The sequence below is a fragment of the Anopheles coustani genome, chromosome X (assembly GCF_943734705.1).
Source record: "Anopheles coustani chromosome X, idAnoCousDA_361_x.2, whole genome shotgun sequence".
Lineage (NCBI taxonomy): Eukaryota > Metazoa > Arthropoda > Insecta > Diptera > Culicidae > Anopheles > Anopheles coustani.
In genome coordinates this window covers 16,504,123-16,531,237 of record NC_071290.1, presented here as the reverse complement: position 1 = coordinate 16,531,237, position 27,115 = coordinate 16,504,123, and the positions used below count along the sequence as shown (strand labels likewise).

General features: G+C 47.3%; 1 protein-coding gene across 1 annotated transcript in view; it reads right to left on the bottom strand.

The window, feature by feature from the left end:
* Positions 1–24,466, bottom strand: part of LOC131269363 (uncharacterized) — a 33,084-nt gene extending 8,618 nt beyond the window's left edge. Inside the window, exons 1-6 of the mRNA XM_058271714.1 lie at positions 24,314–24,466; positions 11,474–11,522; positions 10,039–10,208; positions 9,661–9,960; positions 712–1,008; positions 38–596 (exon numbers count right to left, since the gene is read on the bottom strand). Of these exons, the coding sequence (XP_058127697.1) occupies positions 38–596; positions 712–1,008; positions 9,661–9,960; positions 10,039–10,208; positions 11,474–11,522; positions 24,314–24,466 (1,528 nt within the window). The remainder of the gene's footprint in view (positions 1–37; positions 597–711; positions 1,009–9,660; positions 9,961–10,038; positions 10,209–11,473; positions 11,523–24,313) is intronic.
* Between the last annotated feature and the right edge of the window lie 2,649 nt (positions 24,467–27,115).

Here is a 27,115-nt window from a genome sequence, read left to right as displayed (position 1 = left end):
TGCTGCTGCTGGACGGAGCTGTAGAGGTCGCGTTCGCGAGTCGCCATCCCTCCCGACAGGTCGGCCCCGGTTCCAGCCGGTGGGCCGCCCGTCTCCCCCGACTTGATCGTCACATTGAAGTACGTCTTCTTGGTCGGCTCGACCAGCTCGTCCAGGTCCTCGCGCGAGTCCCGCGACGACCTCGACTCGCTACCGAAGTGGCTCTCGAGCCACTTGCTCGTCTCCTGCTTGCGCGTCTCCTCCTCCTTGTCGAAGTCGAGCGGCTTCTTGGTGAGCGCGTCGAGCCGGTCGTTCAGCGTGGCCGGTACGGCCCCGACCGGTGGGATGGCACCCGGCACCACCGCGCCACCACCCGCCAGTAGGGCCGTCTCCTTCGCCGTGTGGCGGTTCAGGCGGCGCGCCTTCCGCAGCCGATCGGACAGGCTGTCCCAGTCCGAGAGGAGGCCCGCGTCGCCCGGTCCGCCCCGTCCCCCGTCCTTCTCCATCTGCGTCTGCTCCGCGGCGTAGCGCATCTCGTGGCCAATCACTTCCCCGTTGGCCGCCACCAGATCCACATGCTGCTCGTCCCGCTGCTTGTAGTAGCGCTGCGCCGACGACTGCATGCGGATCAAACAGATCGTACAGGGTAAACGGACATGCAATTAGGGGACAGGGACTCCCACTAATACCTGCACAATCTGTGCCTCTTGGAATCGTTCAGTGTTTGCTTACCTTTTGGTCTATCAGCCGCTCGCCGCTGTCGACGTGGTCGTAACCGTCGGTCGGCTCCGGCAGCTCGTCGTCATACAGCTCCTCGTGCTGGCGCGTCTGCTGCTTCTCCGTCACGAGCGTCCCGTCCGGGCGGGCCAGGTGCCGGATGTCGGTATCCTCGCTGTCGACAACCTTCCGCGAGCTGATGGACTGCTGCACCAGCTGCGGCCCGGTCGGCGATAGCTCCGTGCGCGCCTTCTCCGACAGCAGCAGCTCCCGGATGTCGTCTACGCCGCTGTTGATCGCCCTCAGGTACGCCTAGAAGGAATCATCGAATCAAAACTCCACGCGAAGTGAGCAAGCCGTGCGGGATCGCACAGCCACATTCCTCTCACACACTCTTCAGACTAGTTTCACTAGTGTCTCAGTCCGGAGTCTCCGAATCCTCCTACGGTAACGTCGGTAACGTCGGACCGTGGGTGACCACCTCGCATACCGATGGGAATGCGTTGTTCAGCCGCATAATGGAGACCCTTCTCCACCCCCCCGGGGGGTTAGTGTCACCTCCCCGAGTGCCCTCCATGGCATGGGCGTTGTGTTTGGTTTTGGTTCGCTTCGGTTGTTGTTCCTACTCAAGTGCCTCTCGTCGGCCATACCTCGCCTATCCGATCCGAGGAGTGTCTGCTGTTTTGCAATTAGTTCAACGTCTTCCGACGTATGTGCAGCTCGCTGGTTTCCAAAACTGGTCTTCAGCGAAGTAGCGGGTCAACTAGGCGTCAGTGTTGATTCGAAATAAGTTGTTGTGCGAGATTGCGGAAACTCACGACAAAGAGATCTTGCATTGCATCAGAACACCAGGGTCTTCGAATAGCTGTAGCATAACCAGAAGGTTCGTTATACTAGTTTTGGACTTCAGTAGAAAACCAAGCGGACTCTTATGATAGCAAATATGTTTCCAATCCCTGAAGACCCGACCACTTGACTGACATTTTTGAGTTCTTTCAAGACCTAACCACCGTAAACGGGCTTACATTTTGCACAACCTGTCGATGGCGGAGGAAGCCCACCCCCGGAAGGCTTCATCTGTTTCGTGTATTTTGGGCGCCATTTTTGTGCGCTCGTTCTTTGGAACCTGCCATTTCGCCGGCACGAACTGTTCCAGCTTCTTCAGCGCTTCGCTTACGTAAGCGGACCCTCTCCCTCCCTCTCCCTCTCTCCCCGATTCCTATCGTGTCACGATCACCGAGACCTTCTCCGACGCTCGGATTGCATCATCGAAGCAGCAGCATCCTCACTCGTCGCGGCATCATCCAAAACCCGAACTCCACCGTGGGGACGAAGCGAACGGACACTGGGTCGTTCTTTCGAGCCCGTGAGAACACGTACCAACACGTCGTGCAAAGTGCGCGGAAGAGAAACCAGCCGATGCAGGTCGATAAAGTTCCCAAGAAAAAGGTTCCTACAAGACGAGGATTGTTACACCAGCAGGGTTTGTCAAACCCTTGGGACTGTGACTGGGGGATACTAAAACATTCTACATCAATTTGGCGTAAAACAGGTTTAAGTAGGTTGTAGTTTTGCATGTTGAAAAACGAATTCTTAACCCTCAAATAGGCGTCATTTAGACCACAACGCAATTTTCAAATTTAAAATTGAAAAACTGACTGTATACTTTTCCATCAAAAGCCTTTCTTCAAACTGGAAGCTACATTTAAAATAGAAATTTCAGATTTGTCTGTTCAACCACTTCTGGATTGCTTCTAAGCTGTCATTTTGACCACTCTTTTTTAAAACACTATAACTTATTTTCCAAGATTTTGCAAACCTGTAAAGGGCCGCTTTTTAGAATGTTTTTTGACGCCCATTTGGCGTTTATGGTTTTTTGTTGCACTTTTCCATCATTCTGCTAGCTGGTTGCAAAGGACCAAAGAGCGATTTGAGTTCTTTCCACCTTTTATATTTACAAAATACAAATGTATAATATAAATCCGAATAGAATCAAATACATTAAACAATATTTAAGTACATTCAACAACATCAAACACATTTAACAACACATCAACAAATAAAAAACTCAAAACTCCTTCTAAAAAATATGCTAAAAGTCAATCATTTACAGATAAATCTTTAAAAGTAGAGAAGTTATATCGTCTTAAAAGGAAAAAAAGCATTATCGCAAGATACCAAAGCAATGTGTTCATGCGTTCGATAAATATCCAAACGAATATCCGAACAAAATTTATGATGTAGGAGATAGCGTAGGAATTCGAGAACTTTATTACCTCTTTGGTAAAGAATGAACGAGATCCCGAGTGGCGAAACATCGGCAAAATTGGGGCCGGTTTTATGCTATCGTCTTCGGGGGGGGCGAAATATATGCACGATGCCGCGGAATCGTCGATGAACCCGTCTCGCCGAAGTTGCAGAAAACCTGTTCTGACCATCGAAGCACCCCCCCCCCCCCCCCCTCTCCTCCTCACCCCTCGGGTGCCCTTCGCACCACAGTCCGAGTCAACTCCCTTTGCTCCCACTTGCTCGGCCTATCGCCCAAGACTCCCGGGCTAGGAGGGACATCCTGCACATGCAGATTTCTTCTTCTAAACCCTTTGTACGCTCCCTGGTTCCGCTCGCTGGTGCTCCCTTAACCCCGGCCATACCCCTGAGGGTGACATTTGGTCCACCCCTTCAGCTGCCGTTTGACACGGCGTTGGTTGACTTCCCCCTTTGCCTGCAACACGCCTGCACGCTTTCTATGATTTGCAACTCTCATTCTCTCGTCTCTCGGCATTTTCGAGCTCGAAGCTCTTCTCTCTCTCTCTCTCTCTCGCTCTCTTTCTCTTCTCAGTGTACGGCTCCCCTAGGACGTTTGTCCTGCGCCCAACACGCACGGCCCCTGTTCGGGTCCCTACAGTAATTCAACCCACAAGAATCCGCCCTAACCTCGACCCGTAGCGACGTGAAGGGAAACTGTGGCGTGGCTTTCAGTAGTTAAGTTTATTAACTATTTTAACCCCCCCCCCCCACCCCCCACAAGCAAAAGTTTCGCACGTAAACACACACAGGGCGACCCGTCCTTGAGTGCACCAACTACGCTTGCGTTCGGTTCGGCTGGTACAACTTTCTTCGCCAATAGTTCTGCCCTGCCCTGCCAGTCACTTTTAGAGGCCACCGTCAAAACTACCGTAACGAAGCGGGGGGGAGGGCCAGGGACTCGGACGGTGGAGGATAGGTCCCGTTTTGCTCGCTCGCTTCGGAACGGAACGAAGGAAGCTGGGAAAACTATCCTCACTGCCAGCAAAACGATTAACTTCTCCAGCTGCAACGGAGGGAAGCAAACCCGTTTCATTCTACTTCCTCCACCTGATTGCGGACCAAACGCTGCCCCGTAACGGGCTCGGACTCGGGTCTGGCGATGAGGTGAGATAAAGCTAATCATAATCATAAATGTTCCCTGGTCGATGAATTCCCTTGCGTAAATACTGAAGCAACACCAATTATGTTCGATACCGTTCCGATATCTAGAACGGCACCGACTTCAACACCAAAGTTTAGATCGCAAGGAGCTTACTTTAGAGGGGAAGGGAAAAGGAGAAGGAACCTCAGAGAACGGAGGATCGTTGTAATTATTTCAGACCTTCACTGACCTCTGCTTACCTTCCCTTCGCCACGGCCAGGATCGTGGTGTGTTTTGCTGTGACAGTCACTTTTCGATCGGATCAACACATTTTGCGAACGAAAACGAACCGGAAAGGAAATCAAAGCAGTTCAATTAATCCAACCAACCGTTGCTTTAAGAAGTCGTGTACACACAAAAAAAAACAGTAACATAAAAACGATTAAGAAGAGGAATGTGCAGAACGGCGGTAGCCGACAATTAGACAAGAGACTTCTACTTCACCTTGCCAGGCGGTAGGCGACGAACCCGGAAATTTGGTTCGGTTCGGAAAAATAGAGAGCCACGCATTTGTGAAGCATTGCGCACCAACAGGTGGTACAAACTTGATGGTGGGGGTGTTGAAGGTGGTAAATCGCGCGAGAGCGGCATTGTTAGGGGCGCAAACCAAACAAAACAAACGGCTTTGTGTTGTGCGTGCCGATCTCGACGCGATCGGCGGTTTCTAATCGATCAGGGTAGTTTATTTTCAAGAACGTAAATGGATGCTCTAAAACACATCGCGTGAACTTCACCACACGGTTTACATCCTGAGCTTTATTTGAAATAACCTTTCTTTGACTGCCATGGCTTTTGATAGCCAGCTGTCATAAGTTCTAATAATATTTATAATATTTATAATAATATTTTATATCAATTCTTTGGGAAGTTAAGTGTTTGCTTAGCCTTCAAAAATCGGTGGCTTAATAAATGTTATAAACCAATTTTATTAAAAAAGGTTGTACTAAAAACGCTTGGCTAAAAACGGTTTGGCAGTCGACGTGTTAACAGCCATTCCGAAATTCAAAACAATTTCTGATCCCGGAATGGGAGATAACAAGTAATGTCCATGCCTGTTCATGTATTCTAGAATGGTGCATAGTACGCCCACTGCCTAGATCAGACATGGTCTAGTGGTTACGCCGGTTAGGAAATCGGTAATCCCTCCCGGCGGCTTGGGTTCAAATCCCAACCAGGTGTTCGGATCTGCGAACGTAAGTAATCTGGTGGGGGAATTAATCTGGTAGAGTACTTCATAGCTCCAGGCAGCCGTTACGCCGTAAGAGGAGAACAGTACGCTTCTTTTGTTGTTCACAGGTTGAACATCTCTTGTTGATGGACCGGGTAAAACAAATAAAATGTCTCCCCCATTATGGTCTTATTAAACCCCGGGATACTACTCGTATGAGTACTCAACGAAGAGCCTATATACACACACGTTACCCATTGCGTTACCGTGCGTTACCGACCCGTTGCGTTCCTGCTTTCTTTACCGGAGTCGTGCGTTCTCGGGGAACACAAGTCCTGCCTGGTTTTTGGTCACTCGCAACAGTTTGCTCGGCATCTTATGCGTTCCCCCTCCTCCAACTCCTACTCCACACATCATCCCAGTCCATCTATCGACTTGCGGTTGGTTGATCGGTATTCGTACCCGTTTTGCGCGTTGAGGAGTTTTTCGGGGGAGCCGTTACGCCAATTGCTGGGGCCCCGATCGCACTCGAGTTGATTGTTGATTCCGTTAGCTTTGTGCTTGCAAGATGGAGATGGTCGGGAACCCTGAGACACTGGGGTTGTTTTTTGTTTAAAACGCTGACAGGAGAAAACAAACGATCACATTAAACGAACCGGGACACTTTTCACGCACGAGGACCTCGAGGGTAGGACGTTTCTGTTTCTGTTTCGTTTTAGTCGAAGCCCACAACTAGAGAGCCACCGTTGGGCCGCACGGAGGTGAACTACACTACTTCGCAAATGCACCTACTTCTCGGTTCGGTTCTGCTAGCCTGATTTTGTTGTTGTTGTTTTGCTGTTCGCTCTCTCTCTCTTTTCCTCTCCCTCTCTCTCACCGTGTCGAGGGTGGCTCTGGCTAGCTGGCTGCAGACCAGCGGATTTTTCAGGCAGCGCAAACGAGCCCACTCTGCATACCGGTCGGAGCACTAGGCAAGCACTGGTCCGGCTGCACGGAACAAAGCCCACCGAGGCTGCGTGCGCGTTGCTCGTCTCGGGAGCGGGCTCGCGCTCGGGCTCCAGCGCCTCAGGAGCCCGTCGAGCAGGTTGTTGAACGCGCTCGCGCCACGGTGTGCTCGCGGAATGCGCAGATCATGCCGTCACCAGCCTTTGCGGAGCGATCGGAGCTTGCACAGTGGTCCAGCTGCCAACCAGCTTAGTCGTAGCAGAGAGCAGAGACTTTAATGAATCTTGCAGCAGAGCCGGGAAACATCGGCTAACGATTGTCCAAATACATCTCACGGAAGGTAACAGTGAGATTGATACCGTGAAAAGAATTACAAAGTTCAATACTGACGGTCACTCTTGCAAGCCTTTTGCCCAAGCTACAATTAAAGTAACAAATAAAGTTACGTTTGTTTACTGTGACCTACTTCTAGACGAACGCAGATGGCTACGAGATAAACAGAGGTGCATTAGAGATCTAAGTTAATAAGCTATTACTAAACCAGATCCCTAAGAGGTATTATGGACTTTCCCTTAAAGAAAAAGTTTATTGGCAACGATGTTTACATTTCGCAGAGATTCGCAGAGATGAAGTAAGGCAAAACAGAGATAAAGTTAAAATCTAACCTCTATCTATCGTTCCTCTGAAACCTGACTTGTTTCTGCTATGACCTGGAAATGTTATCTCAAAGTGGGGGTTTTGTTTACTTTTGGTTCTGTTTGGATTGAAACAGGTTTTGTTCGTTCCTTTACGTTGAGCAATACGCTAAATTGAAAAATGAAAATTTTGTAATAACTGCCAATAACGATGAATGAGCGCATCAGTATTAACAAAACAAGGTAACAGTTTAAATAAAGTATAAGGAGAAGGTGCCATCAATCAATTTAAAATGGTCGATAATACTTGGTTCAATTTGAACCAATTTGAATTTCAGATAAAGATCGCCACCCTTTGTATTGGTAATCCCACACGAGGCCAGAAGGTTCAAAAGAAAGATACTTGTTGAAAATAATGGGAAAAGTACGGCAAATGGATATATCTTTCCTATAGATTCCCTGATAGGCATATGTTGCACAATTTCAAATATGCTGGAAGTTAAAATTGATTTGTTTTTTTACTGTGAACCTAATTCCGACGCCTCGTAGCCTACTGTGCGAAGCCTCCTAGCGCTGCTGTTTGTCTTTGTCTTCAGCGGACGAGGGCTCCTGCCGGGGCTCCATTGCTCTCCCATTCTCTTCACAGTAGTCTCTCTCGCTCTCTATCTTAAGTTCCCTTAAAGAAATCTTCGTTCTGTTCAGCGACGGCCCCGGATGGTGCTGATGGTAATGATGGCCCGAAACGAACGAGACCGTGATATAACCGTCCCCCGCAACCGCATTCAATTTCCCGGTCCGAACGTGCAGGGATTTATGTACATGGAGTGTTTCGAGAACCGAATTATAAAACCGTTCGGCTCGTCAGCTCGAGCCGAGCGAAGAATCGATGCGGCTACATAACAACCGCCGCCAGATAGAGTCGAGAGACCTTTCACGCGCTTTGTTGTGCACGAAACAGGGGCAACGTGGGCAACGAGGGTGAGGGGGAAGAGGTACCGAATTTCTATGGCAAGAAGAGACTGCCCCCCCCCCCCCCTCCCCCCACCTTCCCTGTCGAGGGCAAGAAACATTGTACGTGAAGTGTTGACGCTTTTCTTGCACACGCATTAGAAGTGAAGGCAGAGAGACCGTGAGCAAGCAATAGAACGAAAGAAAGAGATCGACTGAAGGTATGTGTGTGAAGGAGAGAGAGGGATAGAGCACGAGAACATGTTATAATGCCATTGGAATGGGTTTCTTGCTTCATGTTAGGAAGAAGAAATGAACGAGCAGCACAAGTCGTAAGCGACGAACCTGCTTGATCGGGGCAAAGATTTATGTTCGCGCCAATGATGGACTGCTGTGCAAAGCGTATCGATCGTACTCTGGAATTGGTTTAGTACATGCTGTTCCTCACAATCTGAACAGTGGCAAACCGATGGCCAAACGCCCGGATCAAGGAAATTCAATTTGGGTCATCGTTTTATGCTCAAATCAACTCATTGGCTTCCTTTGCGTAATGGCGACAAAATAAGACGCATGCAGTTAGAGCCTTAGCCCTAAGGTACCCTGAGAGATGATAAGACAAAGACCCTGAAAAGGTTGCGAGTAAAAGAAAACATGGAGATGTGTGTTTCTTTTATCCCTTCTTCCCCATTTTAAATCGTCTTCAGAGAGAATGAGAGAGAAAAAGAAAGAAGAGTAAGCCTCATCGGAGGCCACAACAGGCGACAGGAATCAACACGATTGCAGGGTAAAACCAAAACAAAAAACCATCCCGGGTTCGTCGCTTGCCGTCCGAGCGTCTTCGTCGGGGCGTTGCGGGCGGCATAGAAGTCTTTCGTTCAGCGCCTGAGTCGCCAGAGAGTAAGAGCGATTGCGCTGGCAGTGCTCGCGGGACCTGGTGCTAACAAGACCCGCGAAACAGGTCTTCCTCGTTGCAAATGCTGCTTTTCCAGCTGAACCGTAAACGCGGGAGAAATATGTCACACGCTCACATTTTCCGTCGTCGGAAAATATATGGTGTACAGAAGACGATGTGTCCCACTTTTACTAGTTTAAGATATTTGGTTTTAAATACCCCCTTTCGAATTTTAATCGTTGTCATCAAGGATTAACTTGTTGACGAATTTAACGATTTCACGAGATTCTGAGGGTGATGTTGTTTTAAAAGAAAAATGAATTATCCATCGTTTGCATAACTTTTCCGAGCGGTTTAATGCCATTCAGGTGTTGTCGTTTTTACCTCTTTGCACACCGTCCCCGGAGAGACAAAGGAACAAGAATCCGCCGGGAGAAAGCGTTCGCTTCGAAGAAGTGAAGGAATTCGCGGGGCAGGCGACGAACCTGCACATGACGCAACGTGTCGAAGAACTATTGCTTGTGAATAGTGTTGGGGTGTTTTTTTTCTTTTTCTCTTTTGGTTAAAAGCAATGCGAATGCCTACCGCGTCGCGTACTTTCGGCTGTGGACCGAAATTGGTTTTTGGTCAAGGTCTTCGCCCGCAAGAGCGCTTCAGAGGGTACGATACGGAGCGCGCATGCTAATCCGCATAATGGCGAACGAAGGGGGTTTATTTTTGGTGCGGTTGTTTGTTGCCTGGCATTCCCGCTTATGCGGGAACGACGGTCCTCTCGCAAACGGGCAGCTGCCGTGCGTAACTTCCGGCACGGTTGGACGGTGCCCATTTTCGGAAGGAAGTGGCCACCGGGGAGTACGTGCCGGGAGTTGATGTGGTTGAAATGGGCTGCCGCTTCCGGGATGGAAGGCGGTGGGAAATTCGTACTTACGTCGTCGGTAAAGTCGCCGAAGTGCTTCTGCTCGGTCACCTCGGTGCGCTCCTTGGTTTCCTCGCGCGACACCACCACCTCCTCCTTGATGTTGCGCAGCAGCCCGTCGGCGCGGGCCACGGCGATGCCGATTGTCTTTGGTGCGGTGCTGCTTAGACTAGCGCCCGGCTCCTCCGCCCTGCTGGCGACGGCCCCCACCTGCTCCTGCTGCTGCTGCTGAGCGTCCGCCCCCGTGCCGGCCAGCAGCATGCCGGACTCACCCTCCACCGCCCCCGCCACCGGATCGCCCAGGGTACGGTGCTGCGGAAAAGCCGAAGATCGTAACAACAGTCTCACAGTCATTGCCTTAAATCACCACTTCAATCTTCCTAAACATACCTCGGTTTGTACCGTTTCCTGCTTGTCGGTGTCCTCGGTCGTGTTGGTCGACACGATCGGGCCGGAATCCTCCACCACCTTCCCGTCCTCGAACAGCAGCTGGCGCTTGACGCGCGTCTCGATCTGGCGCGTCGTCGTCAGCTCCGTCTTGCGCTTCTTCACGATTTCCTCTGCACCGGAGAGGGGAGGGTAAGAAGAAAAGAAGGAAAAACCGATTCTTAAAACCTCGAACGGATCGAAAATAGCCTCACGCGGCGCCTAAATGTAGTCTAACTGGCTGCTGCAGCTCGAATAGAACGTTAACCGGAACGCGAACTGAACAAAACTAGCATTATATCGTCAAACTTAATTATTCTGGGAGGAAATTTGTTCCTCACATAGTTAAACTCCACGACAAATATTCTTACAACATGAATATACTTAAAAATCACAATTATCTGCGATAAAGAGTAAACAATGTTCCAAAGATCAAAACATGCAAAAGAAAAGCATTATAAAAAACACCGAAATGAAAATACACACTATTCATTTTGTGTATAATAACAGCAAGTGGGACTGTAAAATGTTAATAATAAAAGCATACGGTCTTCAAGAAGTGTGTTACTGAAAGAAATGACAAATATTGACTTTTACGAGAGACTTTGACTGCTAATCATCCAAAAAGTAGGTAACAGGAAATTCTGATTCTGCCAAGAAACTTGCACTTATAAAGTAGTAGGCTAGAACAAGCAACTAGAACTTGTTTTTTAAAAGCAAAAACATACTAAACTTTGATTAGCTTTTAACTATCCTTTTCAAATGTGTCAAACTACAATTGAAGAATCTTTTCAAACAAAAAGGAGTCTTTTCTGTAGAATCTACAATTGTCTCCAAATATTTGTTTTTACATTTTTCTGACACACTAGTGCTGGGTATTTTAAAAGACTTTGCTAATCTATAAACGGTTGCTGATTTTGTTGCAGCACAGTTGTTAACTATCTTTTGGTCCTTTTTGTTTTTGGATGCATCCTTTCGCTCTGCCAATTCGGTGCATAGAAAAACTAATCGAATTTTTAATTATTTTCCAAATTATCTATTTAAAAAATTGTACGTTGGACATTAGAGACGAAAACACTCGTTTAAAATACAAGTTCGTTATTTGTCTACGAAAAATTTTGAATCGAATGTTGCAAAATTGGAAAGTAACACACATTTCCAAAATAACGTAGAACTCAGAACAAACAAAGCATAAAAAGAACAAAAACCTATGGAAAATCAAGAAAAGCAACAATAAAACCAAACCCGTTTATAGATTGGAGCAAACGTTGATAAAGGAAGGTCAACTCGGTGCGAATATTTGAGAAAATAGTTGAATCAAACTTTACAATTGATTTCTCAGGACCACACCCAATCGTGTTTAGTTTCTAATCGTGTAGAGTTTCGGTTGACCACTTACCTTCCCGATTGACCGCCTCGACCTCGGCATCGTCCGCCTGCACCTCCACCTGCGAAAAGTCGTCGGAAATGATTACTCGCGAAAGGTAGCGCAGACCGGGCCCGGGTGCGCCATCTTGCTCCCGCCGGTGTCCATCCGGTGCGGCCGGATCGTTGTTGTTCGCATCGACGCCGTCCGGGCGAGGCCTTCCGCCCGGCCCGCGCGCCCGCCCCCGACCCTGCCCCGCCGCCCTCGACGCTGGCTTCCGGCGCAGGGAAGAACCGAGACCGCCGGGGCGCCTCGCCGCCGACCGTCGCTCGCCCACGCCGGCAGATGGCGCCGGAGGGTCCGGTTGACGTGCCCGTCTGTATCCCGTGCTGGAATCTTGCTGCTGCTGCTGCTGCTGCTGGTGGTGGTGGTGGTGGTGGGAGGCTGCTCCTGCCGCCCGACCTCGGAAGTGGACCTGATAGTGGAAGTCATTGTCGTGCGATGGTGGCTGCGGCGCTTGGGGATGTGAATGCTGATGGCACGCTCCTGGCAGGACGATCAGTATCACCACCATTCGCGCTGCTCTCGTACTCTCACTGACTCACTCGCACTCACAGTGTGCCCGTAGCACACTCGACGCCTGGCTTACTATCTAGTTTCCTATCTAATCTACAACGGGAGACGAACCAAAGATGTAACTCGGTGTCATTCGAACTCAACTTTGTCACATTCGATTTCAACTTTCCAATCAAGCATGTTAACTGTAAGACATTTTGCAGCAGGAAAACACGACTAAGCAGAGGCGGGTTGAGGGCTGTAGGAGTCTCAAGCAACTCTTAATTTGTTCCCTTTAACATACACTACATTTTTCCAAAAACTCAAATTGATAGCTAGTTTAATATCTCAAAAACAATTAAATATTTTCGCAAAAACAAAACCAAGGCTTTTCTCAAAATCCAAAGCCACATTAAAAACAAAACTTTCAGATTTTTGTGTTAGACCAGTTCTGAGAAACAAGTTATTGCTTTTTAGGGATCATTTTGACCACTCTTTTTTAAGACGCTATAACTTTTATATGTTTTAATATTCTCCAAATCTGTAAGTCGTTGCTTTTTAGAATATTTGTTGACTATCTTTTGGCGTTTATAGTTTTTTGTTGCACCTCTCCGTTATTCCACTACCTCGTTGTAAAGCTTGTGTTAAAGTCGATTGACGGCGCCATTTGTAATCGCCAAAATGTGAAATTACTTTTCAAAGGTTGTATAATACTAAATAAATAATGTTTTTAATTGTAACGTTTTGGAGGAAATAAAATGGAAACTTTTTGGACGAATGATGGAGATGGTGCATCGAAAATCAAAAGGCAGTCATCAAATATACTAAAAAGTAGATGTTTATGGATTTGAAAATCTAAAACAAAAAACGAAGCTATAACATTTGTAAAAGCATTCGGGCAAGATTCCAAAGCAATGTATTGTAGTGTTAAACAGCGAGTTTAAATTAATCAGCTGTAGTTGGATTAAACTAAAACTTTCCTCAATTTTATTCCATCAAATTTTGTTTCACAAGTCTGTCTATGATCAGCAATTGTCCAAGAGTTTGTTTTCATTTTCAATGTAATAAACAGCAATTTAAAAGTTATTACTCTTTTCCAACCCTTTAATTACTATTCGCTTGTTTCAAACAGTTTCTCTAACAGGTTGCTTATACATTATAAGTTGCTTACTTGCAAACTCGTAACGTGTTCCTCGCAATCTCGAGTATTTTCCTCCTGTTTCTTTTCTTATCCTGATCTCTTGTATATACGTCAGTGCATTAATCTTTTTACCTTCTCTCACAAATGCACGAAATGATTCAAGGTTTGATCAGTAGACTTGATTAAAAAATCAATTAACTTCAAAACATTCACAAATTTGGAAAAGAAGCATCCCAAGTAACATTTTAAGTTTTATCATAGTTCTAACGATGTTGTTCATGCTCATCATTAAGTCTCATCTTAAGAGTAAAATATCTTAAAGGCTGTGATAAAACCTTCATAAACCCGTTTTAAGTGTAAGAGGGCCCACTCTACAGAACGTTGTCAAAACCATCCCTTAAAACCTTTTCTAGACCAAAAATCACTGATTGGTTTTAAGAGAAGGTTTTAAGAAGGACTTAACAGCGTATTTACAGACTCTTCAAGTCTGCTAAGATTTTAGACTTAATGAGCGATTTTATAGCTATCCTCAAAAGGTTTTAAGGATGTCAAAATTATTAAAACTATTTTGCCTGCTGAGAAACCTCTATAAAACCAATTGGACTTGGTACACCCATGTTAAAACATTGATAAAACTTGTTAAAGTCTAATAGGTCTTGGAAATGTTACTTGGGATGTTTTCGGGATCCAGGTAAAGCTCGCGCAGTTGCTTACCCTCTCCGCTTCTGCTTAAAATAGGACGGTAAGATTGTAAAGAAGATTTTAAAACATCAAGGGCAATTTTGTTTGCAAGTTTAAATCAAATGTAACAAAGTTGAGTTGGAGTGAAACGAAAATTTGGCATCGCGACCGAGGTTTGCAGCTTTAGTTTATTTGAAAGATTTTCCACTTTTCCCATCCTTCCAACATGCAACCAAACGAACCAATCATGCTGGAAACTCCACTCATCCCCCCCTCCCCCTTGCCCCCCAACCTTCCGAAAGCCTGATAATCACCTCCGCACGGCGATTCTCTCACGCCGCGGATGGAAGAAGAATTCCGTGCGCACGGATGTCCGCGAGGCCGCCCACTACCCCCCTCTTCATTTGCCCCCCTCGAAGTAATGGAGATCGTAAAATGTCACATTGCTTGCAGCGTACACGACTTCGGCCACGCACACCATTACCTCCCCAGCCGAGCTGAGTGCGCCATTAGAGCCACAAGGTTGCGATGGGTGAGAATAGGTTTTTAATGGGCTGGCTAACGGGGTGGCCCCGAGCCGCGGTCTCTGGAACCGGCGAGATAGTGGCGAGCAAATTGCCACCGCAAGGCTTTTTCCAGCTTCGCTTTTTTAGCCTCTGTGTGTGTGTGTGTGTGTGTGCCTCAAAACGGTTCCACTTTGGTCCCGATATCGCACCCCGGTACCGTTTGCATTTGCGGCCAGCGGTTTGGGGTTTTTTTTTTTCGAGCTCAACTCAACGCAGTGGCCTTGAGGTTGTGAAGAGCCAAACCGTTCCATTCGGCAGAGGAAGAACGTGCACGTGAAACTTTCATTTCAAACACATTCCACGGCGGGGAACGAAACTCCTTTTTAATTATTATCAATTGGAAACCGATAAGCAACCGCCTTGAGCAGACTGTTTAGCATCTTTTGTGAAGATTAAACAATCTCTTAAGAGCTTTCCGTTCTTTTAACACTCGTAAACCACGTCCTGATTATACAATTAAATTTTGACATTCCTCCATCAAAAGATTCTCTGTGAGAAAAAATAATATTTAAATCTCACTGCTGTGAGTAAATTCATGTGAGTGAATCTTATCGCAAGCTTCTTGTTGAGGGCTCTTTTACCAATCTTCTTTTCGATTACTAACTAAATTCTATGGGAAACGATTGAAAAGTACGTTTCTATTTAGCTCCCACAGAAATAAACTAGAGTTGAGATACAAGAAGGTCGAAAATTTCACGAATAAATTATGTTTTGAAATTCGAACTGTTAAAGATTATTAAATCAATCATGGAGGAAAGGTTCATGTGAATGACTCGCGTAAATTATTTTTTCGTAAGAACATAAATCTAGAGTAAACATTATCATTAGCTAATGTTTTTTGAAAGAAATATAAAGTTCATCGGTCGTGTTGTCTTTCTCAAACAGCTTGTTCGAGTTTTCCCCAAGTGGACTGGAAGCTCGGCATTGGGCATCTTCTCGCGCATGCCCTCCACCGGCGAATCACGGTGCCCCAAGGGGATGAGGGGGGGGGGGGGGGGGGGGGGAGGAGGTACACTTAACACATTCCGAGGACACCCTGCTGTCAATCGGTGGTGTTTGTTTGCGGTTTTGACGCCGGGTGACGCTCGTACGCAATCGCAACCCTTTCGTCGCCCCCCAAAAAAAAGGGGTTACACGAAGATGTCGCAATGACGGCGACGCACCCCAAAATGAAGGGCTTATGAGTGGGTGGGTGTGTGTGTGCGTGTGGATATGGTGAGTGTCTGGTGTGGCGAAATCGGAACCGGACTGTGGGCCACCCTCTTTTCGAGGAGCACGTTGACAACACGCACCCGCCCGAAACATCTAGGAAGGACAGTAAACAAATAAATAAACAGAAACAAACACATCTTGACTGTGAGCTGACAGCCCTTTTTTTCTGTTGTGTCCACCCGCGTCCATTTGCTGCACGAAACGCGAAACCCTTCAGCTCGACGCAAAGTGGGACACCGTGCGGACGATACGACGGTACAAACGCAATGTGTTCCCATAAGGTATGGTGGGGCAATATGTATCGCATAAGCGAAAAACATTTATTTTCGGATAACAAACCGAAATTTTTACAGATAAATTCTCCAACATCTAAGCTACTACTAAAACCTTACAAAAACCACCTTTAAAACCGTTATTTTTTACTTAAAACCACATTTTCAACATTTTTAACGGAATAGTGGGGCACAATGACCCAAAATGTGGTCCGTAAAATACCACAAAACGAGATTTAGATTAGATATTTTCAAAGTATCTTTGATTAATAATGATGAGAACCTGAATAACCTTTACCCCCAACACTTCCCCAATGTTACGATAAAATTATCATCGTATGATTCACTAAATGAATTCGAAAATAAATCATTTATAAACAACACATTGAGTCAACCACATATTGACAACATATTGAGTTAACCAACTCATTTCAACACTTGTTCAGCTGCTAGAAGACGAACGTAATCTTCCTCTGAAATGAAAAAAAAATTTAACACTTCTATCGAAAGTGACAGTCAACAAACGTCCTACTTTTTTGTATGAGGATGAAACAAATGTAGGACGTTTTTCGAGCAGTCGTCCTAGTTCGTCCTACTTACCATACAAAACTGCTCGATGTTTGTTCGCGCGTAGGACGTTTTTTAGGACAATTTGCTCGAAATCGTCAAGCGGGATTGCAGTGAAATATTGTTTTCTAACAGCTTTACAGATTGAATCGCGGTTGAGAAATGTAGCATGATTTTGGACCCAATTTCATTTATTTATTTTTGCACACGTCAATTAATTCATTTCATTACTTCATATTTTAGTTCCATATTCCGATCTTGCCCCACTTTCCCCTACTCTAGTGATGGTTTTGGCAGTCAAATCGATAGGGTTCGGACCGATAAGGTACGAGACCGTTTGCAAGCTCTCCAGGGAGCGTACCACTTGCCGTGCCTCCACCAGGCACCCCGCACCATTGTGCAACGAATGTTTGACAAACATTTGACAACATCGATGGACGCCGATTTGTGTGGCCACAAAACCAAAAATAAAACACACGCGCACGGAACGGTTCGGATGCGGGTGACATGGGCCGTTGCGACATCAAGCATAATAATGGTGAAGATAAATAGCCGACACGACATTTGGGCGCTGTGTTGCCGGTACTTGGGTGCAATGGTGCGATGGTGGAAAAGGGCCGGTTGCTGCTGGTTGCGCAAAAAACCCGCCCCGGAGATGCCCTGCCGAGCGGATTCTTTCCGTGCACTGCTCCCCACCCCACGTCCCCCGTCCCCGGCCACTGCCTTTCCCATAGTGCTCACCGGTTCGCCAACCGGTACATGCTGACCGTACGGTAGGATCTCCCTCGGCTAAGGGCAGGCCACGCTTTTCACGAGGGAGTGGCCCCGCACAGGACGGCACATTCTTCACCACAAGCACGAAACACACACACACACATACACACGCGCGAGCAGAAATACTCTAGCCTCGGAACAGCTGCATATGTTTGTTGTTTGTTTTTTTTTTTGTTCTGTTGGGCAAAAGGGTTTTCGGACTCGGCTTGCGGGCTTAAGATTCGCTGGGAGATTCACGCCCGCGTTCTGGCCACGCTCTTCGCAAACGCTCGCGTCTGGCCCGAGCGGTGGAAAGCTACTAATTGACGTTTACGGCTGCCTCCTCGTTTGGTATTGACGTTCTCCGACTTTGGTTTGGCTTCCGGTTTCCGGCCGGACCTTGCGGAAAGGCGTAGGTGAAGCAAGAGGAGCGGAGGAGCGAGGGAATGGCAACCACCTCACCCGTCCAGCACAATAATCAACCACCCACACACACACACACATACACACACACCCACCTTTCGGATGCGCCAATGTCGAGCGAGAAAATCGCCATCCGGCCGAACGAAGGCTTCTGGTGCCGCTCACTTTGCCGTTTTCCCCCCCCGCGAAACCTTTCGCGTCGTTTCCCCTTCACCTCTTGGTTTTTGTTTTTTTTTTTGAGATCTTGGCCACCATTTTCCACCGTGCGACTCGCCTTTTGAGCGTTGATCGAAGAAAGAGCGAGCCGAGTGTCCTTGGGAGTGTTGTTGGGTGAAGAAAAACCCCCGAAACACCTTGGAGTGTTTGTTTTCGTTCGCTCGTTGGTTGATTGGTTGGTTGGTAGGTAGTGTACGGTTTTGATTGTTTTACCACCATGGGGTGGGGAACAAGTTTTTCCGACTCCAAACAAAGGGAAATGAACGTCCTTTCGCTTATTTTTAGTTTATTGTTTTGTGCTTAAGTAATATTATCATTTCGATTGTGATGTAATTAGAACACACAAAAACACGCTTTTGATAAATGATTCGATATGAAATGAACAAACACACACTCACACACACACACACACTTCTATGCGAGGGGCTTTCCCGGAGGAATTTGTTTTACTGTTTTATAACAAAAATTTGGCGCTAAAACACGAGCCAATCCGCGGGGTGGAAAGCGGTGGCACACTACATCCGACCACACTGGTCACACAAGCATGGCCAACACACACACACACACACACACACGCAGGCGCCACCCTCCGGTGGCCAAGAATGGACGATCGCAACTGACGTCGGATCCGCTGGCCGTGCCGTACCGAACCGCCACCTCGGTGGGTGGGTGGTGGGTGGTTGTTTTGTTTTCCTGCACACCCCCCCGCGTGCCCTATAGCGTCCCCTTCCCCCCAACCCCTTCACCCGTGTGCCCTCGCTGGCATTTCACACGCACGATCTGTGCAAGCCAAAGCCGAGCGCTTGAATGAAAAATTCTCGCTCGATCGTTCGCGCTCTCTCTCTCTCTCTCTCTCTCTCTCTTATTTTCTCTCCCTCTCATTCAATTACCCCCACCCCCCGCCTCGTGCGCTTTTCTAATGCTATCTGCAGTTCTATGCTGTTTTGTTTTCCCTCACTCCCGAGCACCGATGCCTTTTCCTAGCTTGGCACAATTAAAAGACGATGCCTTCGATCTTCCCCCACCCTCGTTCACGAATCTCCACCCCTTCTCCCTCCCCCTCCCCAACCCCCTGAAGAATCTTCTACGGGTGGGCCCACAAAAACCATTTGTTTGCGTTTGCGCTCGCGGTTTTGTTTCTGGTGTCTGGTTTTTTGTGTTTTCTTCTCCCGTTCACACCGTTTTCGCTTTGCATCTCGGGTGTTTCGGAGGGGGGTGGGAAGGAGTGCACTTGTGCCGTTATACCACCCGCCAACATTTCGTGACCGAACCCCTGCCACCCCTCCCCGACCCGAGTGATCGAGAGCGAGAGCTTCGCGGGGCGCAGTTTCACTTTCGTTCGGGTCGGACGGTCGGTTGGTTAATGGGCATGCCAGACCCTAAGGTCTCCCCCTTCACTCCCCCCCCCCCCCCCCTGCCCCCTGCCCCTTCGGACACTCCAAGAAACTGGAGCAGCTAGGGGTTGGACATGTGTTTCGCCGCCACTGAGCGACACTCCCGGGTTTTTGCTTCTCACTCTCGCTCTCTCTTTCTCTCGCCGCGACTTCTTGCGCCACGACCTTTGACCCGTTGCTGGGTGAGGAAGGGAGAGAGGAGGGGAAGCTTCCCGTGGAGGTCCGGTTGTGCAAACCACCAACACCCGATCCGCGGGCCCGGACTGTCCAAATCGGTAACATTCCACTGACAGCTCTTTGTTTTTGTCTGCTAATCAAAACAAAATAAAACGGATTTTGACACCCTTCAACACGAAACGACAGATTGCCCGGCAACAAACTCTTTCCGAAAGTGTCTTTCGGTGTTGCGGAACACTTCTTGGCAACCTGCCACACCGGGAGCGGCTCAACATCTCCGCCCGGTTCGGTTTTCACTTTTCCGCTTTTCATTAGCATAAAATTCTTCCTGCTTTTGAGGTTGGCGTTGATCGGGCGATTGATGCAACATCGCCACGGTGGTGGCGGGGGGAAGGGGAGCAGCGTGCACTTGCTCTCACCTGAACCCCTCAGAAGCTCACCTGTTGCAATCCCTGTTGCGATGAGCTGAGGCTGGCCATTACCATTTGTTTGTTTCTCAGCCGTGTATGGAAAAGGGGGTGATAGACCGACACTGGTTACACTCTTTCTTCCTAAAGGGTAGTTGACTATGTGTAGAGGAGTTACATGGACTACCAATGTCTGCCACCGTTACGTCGAGGTAAAACCCAAGCATACTGATTTAGGCTCGAGTTAAAGCTTCATTCGTTGGAGTGGTTGATAAGTAATTTGGAACACCCTCAGCAGGCCTCTAGTTTGTTTCCACTTCCAAAAACAACAACAGATGTAAGTACAATCAAAGTAGTTCAGAAATAACGTCTATTGGAACTCGCAAGAACAAACTATTGGATATGAAAACACCTTGAATGTCGGCTCTGGTTCTAAGCTGACTAAAGTGCTGGAGATACCGAAGATAACAGGTTGTCTGCGGAAAAGGTGGAACCAGGGACTTTAGCATGCGCAACAAAATGTTGCAGGGACTTAAAGTCAACCTTCGTTCCCAGATGTAGCCAGAAGTTACAACGCCAACTGTCAAACGTTACGAAATATCTTTGCCAGGGAATGTAACCAGTCGTTCAAAATTAGTACACATCCGAACTGGCGTAAGAATCAGAACTCCAGGCTTGCCTCGAAATCCATCTGTCGATATTTCTGGTGATCGCGAAAAAGTACTTTGTCAACACTGACTCCAGACATTCTATTTCACTAGAGAATGTGAACTGGTGAAGTCTCTAAGCACCCCAGGAAGGGAAGGTATCAGTAGCCGCTAAAAGTTTGATCGTAACAACCGTTTTTCGCACAGACATTTCCACTTCCGACGAACTTCTAATAAACTTCCTCAATTTGTTCGCCGCCATGCCCACGGCTCAGATAACACGTTCTGGTCTATTTAAGGTGGCGCGTTTAAGACACATCACTTGAAGGGGCGTTGAGGTGCACAGAACGGAGGGAGACACAAGGCGCTTGGGTTAGTAAAGGTAAACAGGAGGATGCACGATACACGATCTAGTTGCGAGGTTAGGTGCGAGTACCCGACCGTGGCACCTGTTTCAACAAACCCCCTTTGGTGGAGTGGGCACGTCCGGGTGTTTGCGGAGACTCGGTGACTCCAAGTTGGTTGATTGGAGGCAGTTGAAGATTTTGAAACAGGACAAGAACAAACGAACTACCGGAACCGGTGTAGGGCTCGCGGGCTGTTCTGGCCTATGACCTGCCGGATCGTCTACCCTGACCGGATGAACGATCCCAGTCGTGGCGCAAAACACGGGACTTCCCTCCGGAAGTCACACTCGCGAAGTGACACTCTACGACACTCTCTATCCCTCCCTCTCTCTCTCCCTCTCTCGATGGTTGCCCTGCTCTGCGGTCGTCACACGTCGTCGCGCGCGCGTGCACATGCGTACGAGGTTCTCAACGAGCCCCGACGCATCGAACGAGCTCGATGGGGGAGTAAGAAGCGACTAAGTGCGCCCCGATGCGCACGGACCGATTTTAGTAGACGCATGCTCTCCTTTGGCCGTGCGTCTCTGTCGCTCCCCCCCTTCCCGGTTGGTGCTCGGTCTCTGTCGTCGCGGGCATTGGAGCCCAGCGACCCGCATAGTGTCTAAGCCGCAACAGGTACCTGTGCTAGCGCGCTCTTCGGTACGTACACAAACGCACCGTTGCGCGGTGTCTTGCTTGGACTTGGCGCACCTCCAGCGCGTAGGGCTCTGGCAGGAGGAGGAGGAGATGAGGAAAAACCAATAGGGCTCAATGGCGACCGCGAACTCCCTATGTCTGGGTGTTCGCAAGCATTTCACGCTTCGATGTGTGTTCTGGTACACGTGCCTCGCCGTGATGGTGGGAACTTGAGCCCAGTGAAATGTGCTAAAAACACACACACAATCGCAGGAGGGGTGCAGGCAGGGAGTGCATGACCTACACGCGCTTCAGATTCCTCAACTCACGGGTGACTCAGCGAACTCCAGAAGACTATGCCGTTGCCTATCTCTATCTTGGGGTGTAGACGGTGCTAAGCCGGTTACGGCGGCAGCCCTCTGGGCCTCTAAGGACACACGTACGACATCACTGTGGCAGGCGGTCATGACACACACCCGTGCGCTCCAGTAATTCGCGCTTCGTGAGCTCGTTAGTTCGTGATCGTACGCTCCTGGGGTTCTGATCGCGGGTGATACGAGGCGTGTGTTGTGACACACCACTGTTGTGGCTGTTTGGGGTGTTTTTGGCAAAACGCACGCTCCTTCTCCTCCTGATCTCGGGATCTCTCGCGCGGACCGCGTCTCCCGAATGGCTCGCCGCATCGTGAACCTCTGAGGAGCAGACGGCACGGTGTTCGTGACCACGGTTCGCCTCGGGACTGGACCGGTCTGCAAATGCGGGCCCAGTATCCTCAACCCAGTGTTCTTCAGCGCCGATCTCACGGTTTCGTTTCGCGCAACTAGGTCTCTCTGCCGCGTGCGGACGGATGGCAGCGGCTACGTGCGGGGTTATGCAACCTTTCCCGGCAACCGAACCGCGATTGCTACACACATCGTCCATCCGTGGGACCCGTGCGCGAGTGCGTGCAGCCCTTGGACGGAGGGAGGAGGGCGTCTAAAACAGCCGTTTGTTTTTAACTATGCCGAGACGGGAGACGGACCGTGAAGCGAAGAACTTGATCCGCATGGCGACGTGTGTATGTGTGTGTGTGTGCGGGGAGTTCTCCGTCTCAGGTTCCGCTGCCGGATAGGAGCACCGAGCAAGACTTTGTTCTTTCCATCTTGGTCAGGTCAGTGTTGGTGGCTCCATTCACACCCGGAGGCTATCAGTGTTGAAGAACCACTTCACTTTCGTTCTTAAAAGTGGGAAACCCGGGCACCTTTTGGCATGAACTATTCGTAATCAGTCTCCCCATTACTCAGGCTCAGGCAGGTGTGAACTATTTCCTGTCACCTCGACTCTGATTTCCTATCTTGCCCCAGCCTGTTTTATGGCGAACCTAGTGGTTGTTTATGTGTTTTCTTATCGTTTCCCATCATTCATTTCTCGCATTCTTCTATTTTTAAGTTCATACCCTTTCTTCAAACTTTTGTCATACCTTTACTCAGAGGCGGATCAGGCGTTCTAGGGACCCCAAGCAGCTAATTGTTGGAGACCCTAAAAACATACACACTACATTCACCATACTTCTTTTATTTTAAAACTTATAAAACTTCGTAAAAAGCAATCAAAAGATTTTACTGCAAGATTTTATCTCAATGTTTCACTCGAATGTGTTCTTATTTGGCTTAGTTCATTCGAAATCATCAATAACTTTCCAAGAGAATCCGCAATATAATTGTCTATGATGAGTAACTTATTTTTTACTTTTTAATCATTAAGTCACCCGTTAGTAGAGTGTTTGTCTCTTCCGATGAAATCAATTTGGACTGTAGTTCTCAAAACATGTTCAAAAAGACGGTTTGTGGCTTTACAGGTCCAAGGATTCTCCCGATATCAATAGAACATTCCATGCGGTTCTAAAGTACCGCAAACAAGATGTCCTCTTTGATCAAGGGGTAAGAACCAATGCACATTATTATGAAGTGGAGTTTCTTTTAGTAGAGCAAAGCTTGTTAGTAAGCTCATGGCGAGGAAACTAGCGAGCTTCAACAAGATGGAATCTCTGCCGTAAAGTTAATTTAGTCCGTAACTGACAACGGGTAAATTTTACCGAAGTTTTAGACTCGCAGTTCACGACATCTAAACCAAAGAGGTGTCTTCAATTATAAACACTTTGGCCCAGTTCTGGAGAAAATGCTCATGAAAATCATGAAAAACGTTTAAAGCTGCCGGTTTCACTTCAAAACGAATACCAAATTACCTTTCAAGCCAAAGCTGACAAAGAAAAACTAGCTTAATCCAATGAAAGTGTGAAGTAGTTTGATATAAAAAGTAATATACTTTAAATACGGTTTAATTTCTTTGTGACTGGCGTTGTTTGCCTTTTTCGAACGTAGAATTTCTTATTTCTAAATCATAAAATTTTAATAACTAAAATGCCTTCTTAAATGATATTGCTATTGATTTCTCCCACGGTTAATCTACATTGTACTAAAATCGTTCTTACTCTAATCTATCTGTGACCATAAGAAAAACAGGTTTTATCCTCACTCTAGTCATGGGTTCTTGACAGAATTGTTATGCGTACAGTTAAAGCTGGAATTGAGTTGGCTTTTAAGTAGCTTGTAATTTGAAGGTAGCGGTAATAACTTAATTAATCGTGCATCGCCGCTTCGTGATCGGTATCTGTGTCAAGTTCGCTGCCTGCGGCGTGCAAAGCAAACCGTTTCGGTACGCGGGCGCCTAAATGTAGGCAGCACGCTTCCCACTTACCCTTTTTTGAACGGCTCGAATGCGAAACAACAACACCAACCGGGCACCTGTTTGGACAGAGAGCTATATGGTTTCGGGGGGAGGAAAGGGATGCTTATGCTTACCAAATTCTGACTCGGTGTCGGCTGCCCTTCGAGGGCGAGTCCGGCGAACCGTTGCTCGCCCGCGATCACACCCTCGACGCCGGACGCTTCCGCGCCCTCGACGGAGCGCTTCGCTCCCGGCATTTGCTGCTCGTCCGAATCCTTCAGAATCATCTCGCGTCCGCTCGGGTGGAACCCTGCCGTGGGTGGGGGGAGGCGAGCGGGGCTGTGGAGGAGAACGAAATAACTAGCCGGTAAGTAAACAGCGATCATAATTCGGGCGGTGTCGCCAGCACGCGAAACCGCGCCGGCGATCGTGAAGCCAGTGAAGCGTCCAAGGACACACCGGCAATCGGGATCGAGTCGTATTAGGGTCGTAAACGGTGCGGCACTCAATTGCTGCCAATCGGAAATCACATAAACATCTCCGCACGGTTAACACCTTCCACAGCGCGATGGTGTAGAGGGGTCCGGACCGGTTGGTAGAAGGGTCGTAAAAGCTAAATCACCATCGCCATCACCCGGTGGCAAACGCTCGTAAAGTGAGCCGAACCAAAACGGACCAAGCGCCAACCGGTATAAAGACACCTTATATCGTCGCCGATGGACGGCTCAGCCATTGATCTGCACACAAGTCGCAGCGAGCTTTTCGCCTTCCTTCTAGGCGGGAAACCGGACTCCCCTTTGCGAGGGGTAAGCGAGGTTGAACCACCCACGATTTACATCTCATTCGATCACGATCGGAAAGAAACTAATCTAGTGTTGTGCTTTATCAATCTTTAGGCGAGATTCATTCATATTAATCTTTTAGCTAAAATCAATTCAGATTGATTCATAATTTTCTTTTGAATTCCTATCTTAAAGCGTCGATGACTCTTTGGAAACATTAATAAATCTTTCATGAATCTTTCTCGAATCTTCATGATTATTTCATTGACGTAGATCTAGCGACTCTAAAAAATAAAAGAGGATTCTCTTTCTATGTTTGAGTTTTACTTTTCTGTTCTTTTCTTCTTCTTCTTGGCGTAACGACCTTGTTTGTTGTTGGTCATGCCTGCCCTGTAAAGGACTTACGAGACTTTTTACCCTATGTGTACGTGGATAGTCAGTCCTCTCGTACAGGGGGGGGGGAGTCCGGTCTCGGTTGGGATACGAACCCACGCGTTCTGTTCTTTTAACATGCATGAATCTTTGGGATTCTCTCGACAACAGTTTGCTGAATCTCAAAAACGAAGCAGAGAGATTAATGAATCTGAATCGGAATTACTATTCTAATTTCTATTATTCCAATGACATTTGAAAGGTGCTTTTGTTCAGCGCTTATTCTTCATTATTTACTTTGTGTTCATCAAAAACAAAGATCCCTGCAACCCGATCTTATTTAAAAAATATATATATATAATGTTGTAAATAATGATAAAATGTTTAGAGTTATAAAATAGTCTAACTAGACCTTTATCTTCACTTAGTAAAAAGTTACTAACAGCCAAAAATATTTACTTTAAACGATCGCATCTGGTTTGTACTAACTTCCTTTTTTTATACATCAAACAGGAGATTACGCAAACATTTTGGAGTTATAGCTGTTATAGAGCGTATGTTTTCAACTCTGCCTTTCTCATATTTTTTTGTAACACCTTTTCTTAAAGGAAAAACAGCTTTGAAGAAACGTCTTTCGGTATTTAACAATTAAGAATTCTTGACTTAGTACACTTACTTACAAAAAGGGCTAATGTTTAAGCTTGGTACTATACAAAACATCAGCTTAAGGTAAGTGTAATAATGTAAAAATAAAGTTATATGTTTATTTCAAGAAGAACGAAGCGGAAAATCATTTTGAGCAGAAACGCATATTTTCTATCGAAAGGGAAAAATACCAGCTTGATTTGTTGGTTACAACAGACCCTCACTTCATATCGCACCATCTCAATTACTCTCTCAACTCTCATTCACTCCCCCTCCGACACCCTTTTCCCCATCTATCTCCATGTACCGCCCTGTTTGCTCAATGCCAACATACGTTATGATCGCGACCTTTACCTGGAGAGCTGATTGCGCCGCTCGTAATGCACGTTCGGTGCACTTTGCCAGAGCTCGTGAAGGCGTGCGGGGTTGGAGAAGGGGGTGCAATTGCACCAGTTCACACGACAATGCACCCGACCGTCGGCGGCATGCGGATGCCATTAGAAGCGGGACCGCGCGCGCATGGATTAGCGGTTTTACGGTTCCCCCTTACCGATTCGTTTCCGATTGAATTTATTACACCAACACCGCAACAGCCGCAGCGTCATCTGCAGCGCAGCGTGGGTCCCTCGGGTCGATAAATAAAACATATATTTGTCAACCCGCCGGTGGACTGGTTGTGGGAATGTTTCCTATTTGCTTTGCAAAGTGAAGAGCCGTAATTATATAACATCGCTTCTTCGATATGCCCAAGCTTGATGTAATCTACGATTAAAACACGCTCTGTTTGAAAGTCGGTAACCAAAACAAGGATTTATTAATTGTTTGAGAAGGAACTGGAACTTCTATAGTGCCACTTTTTTAAAGTCAGAAAATATATTGTAAAAACTGCCTAGCGGTAGCAGGCCGAGTTTGTCGAACTAAAAAAGAGAGAACTTCAAATTTCGAGAAACACGATCATCATGCCATGTGAAAATGATCTTACAGAGGAAAAAAAAGTAAAATAAAAGCATAAAATAATAAAGAAAAAATGGTGATTGACTTATGATTCTTGCATCTTGTGATACAAAACATCACATGTATAGCGAACAACTATTTTACGTTAATCCTCTTAAAGGTGCAGATAGATCATCTTAAGGA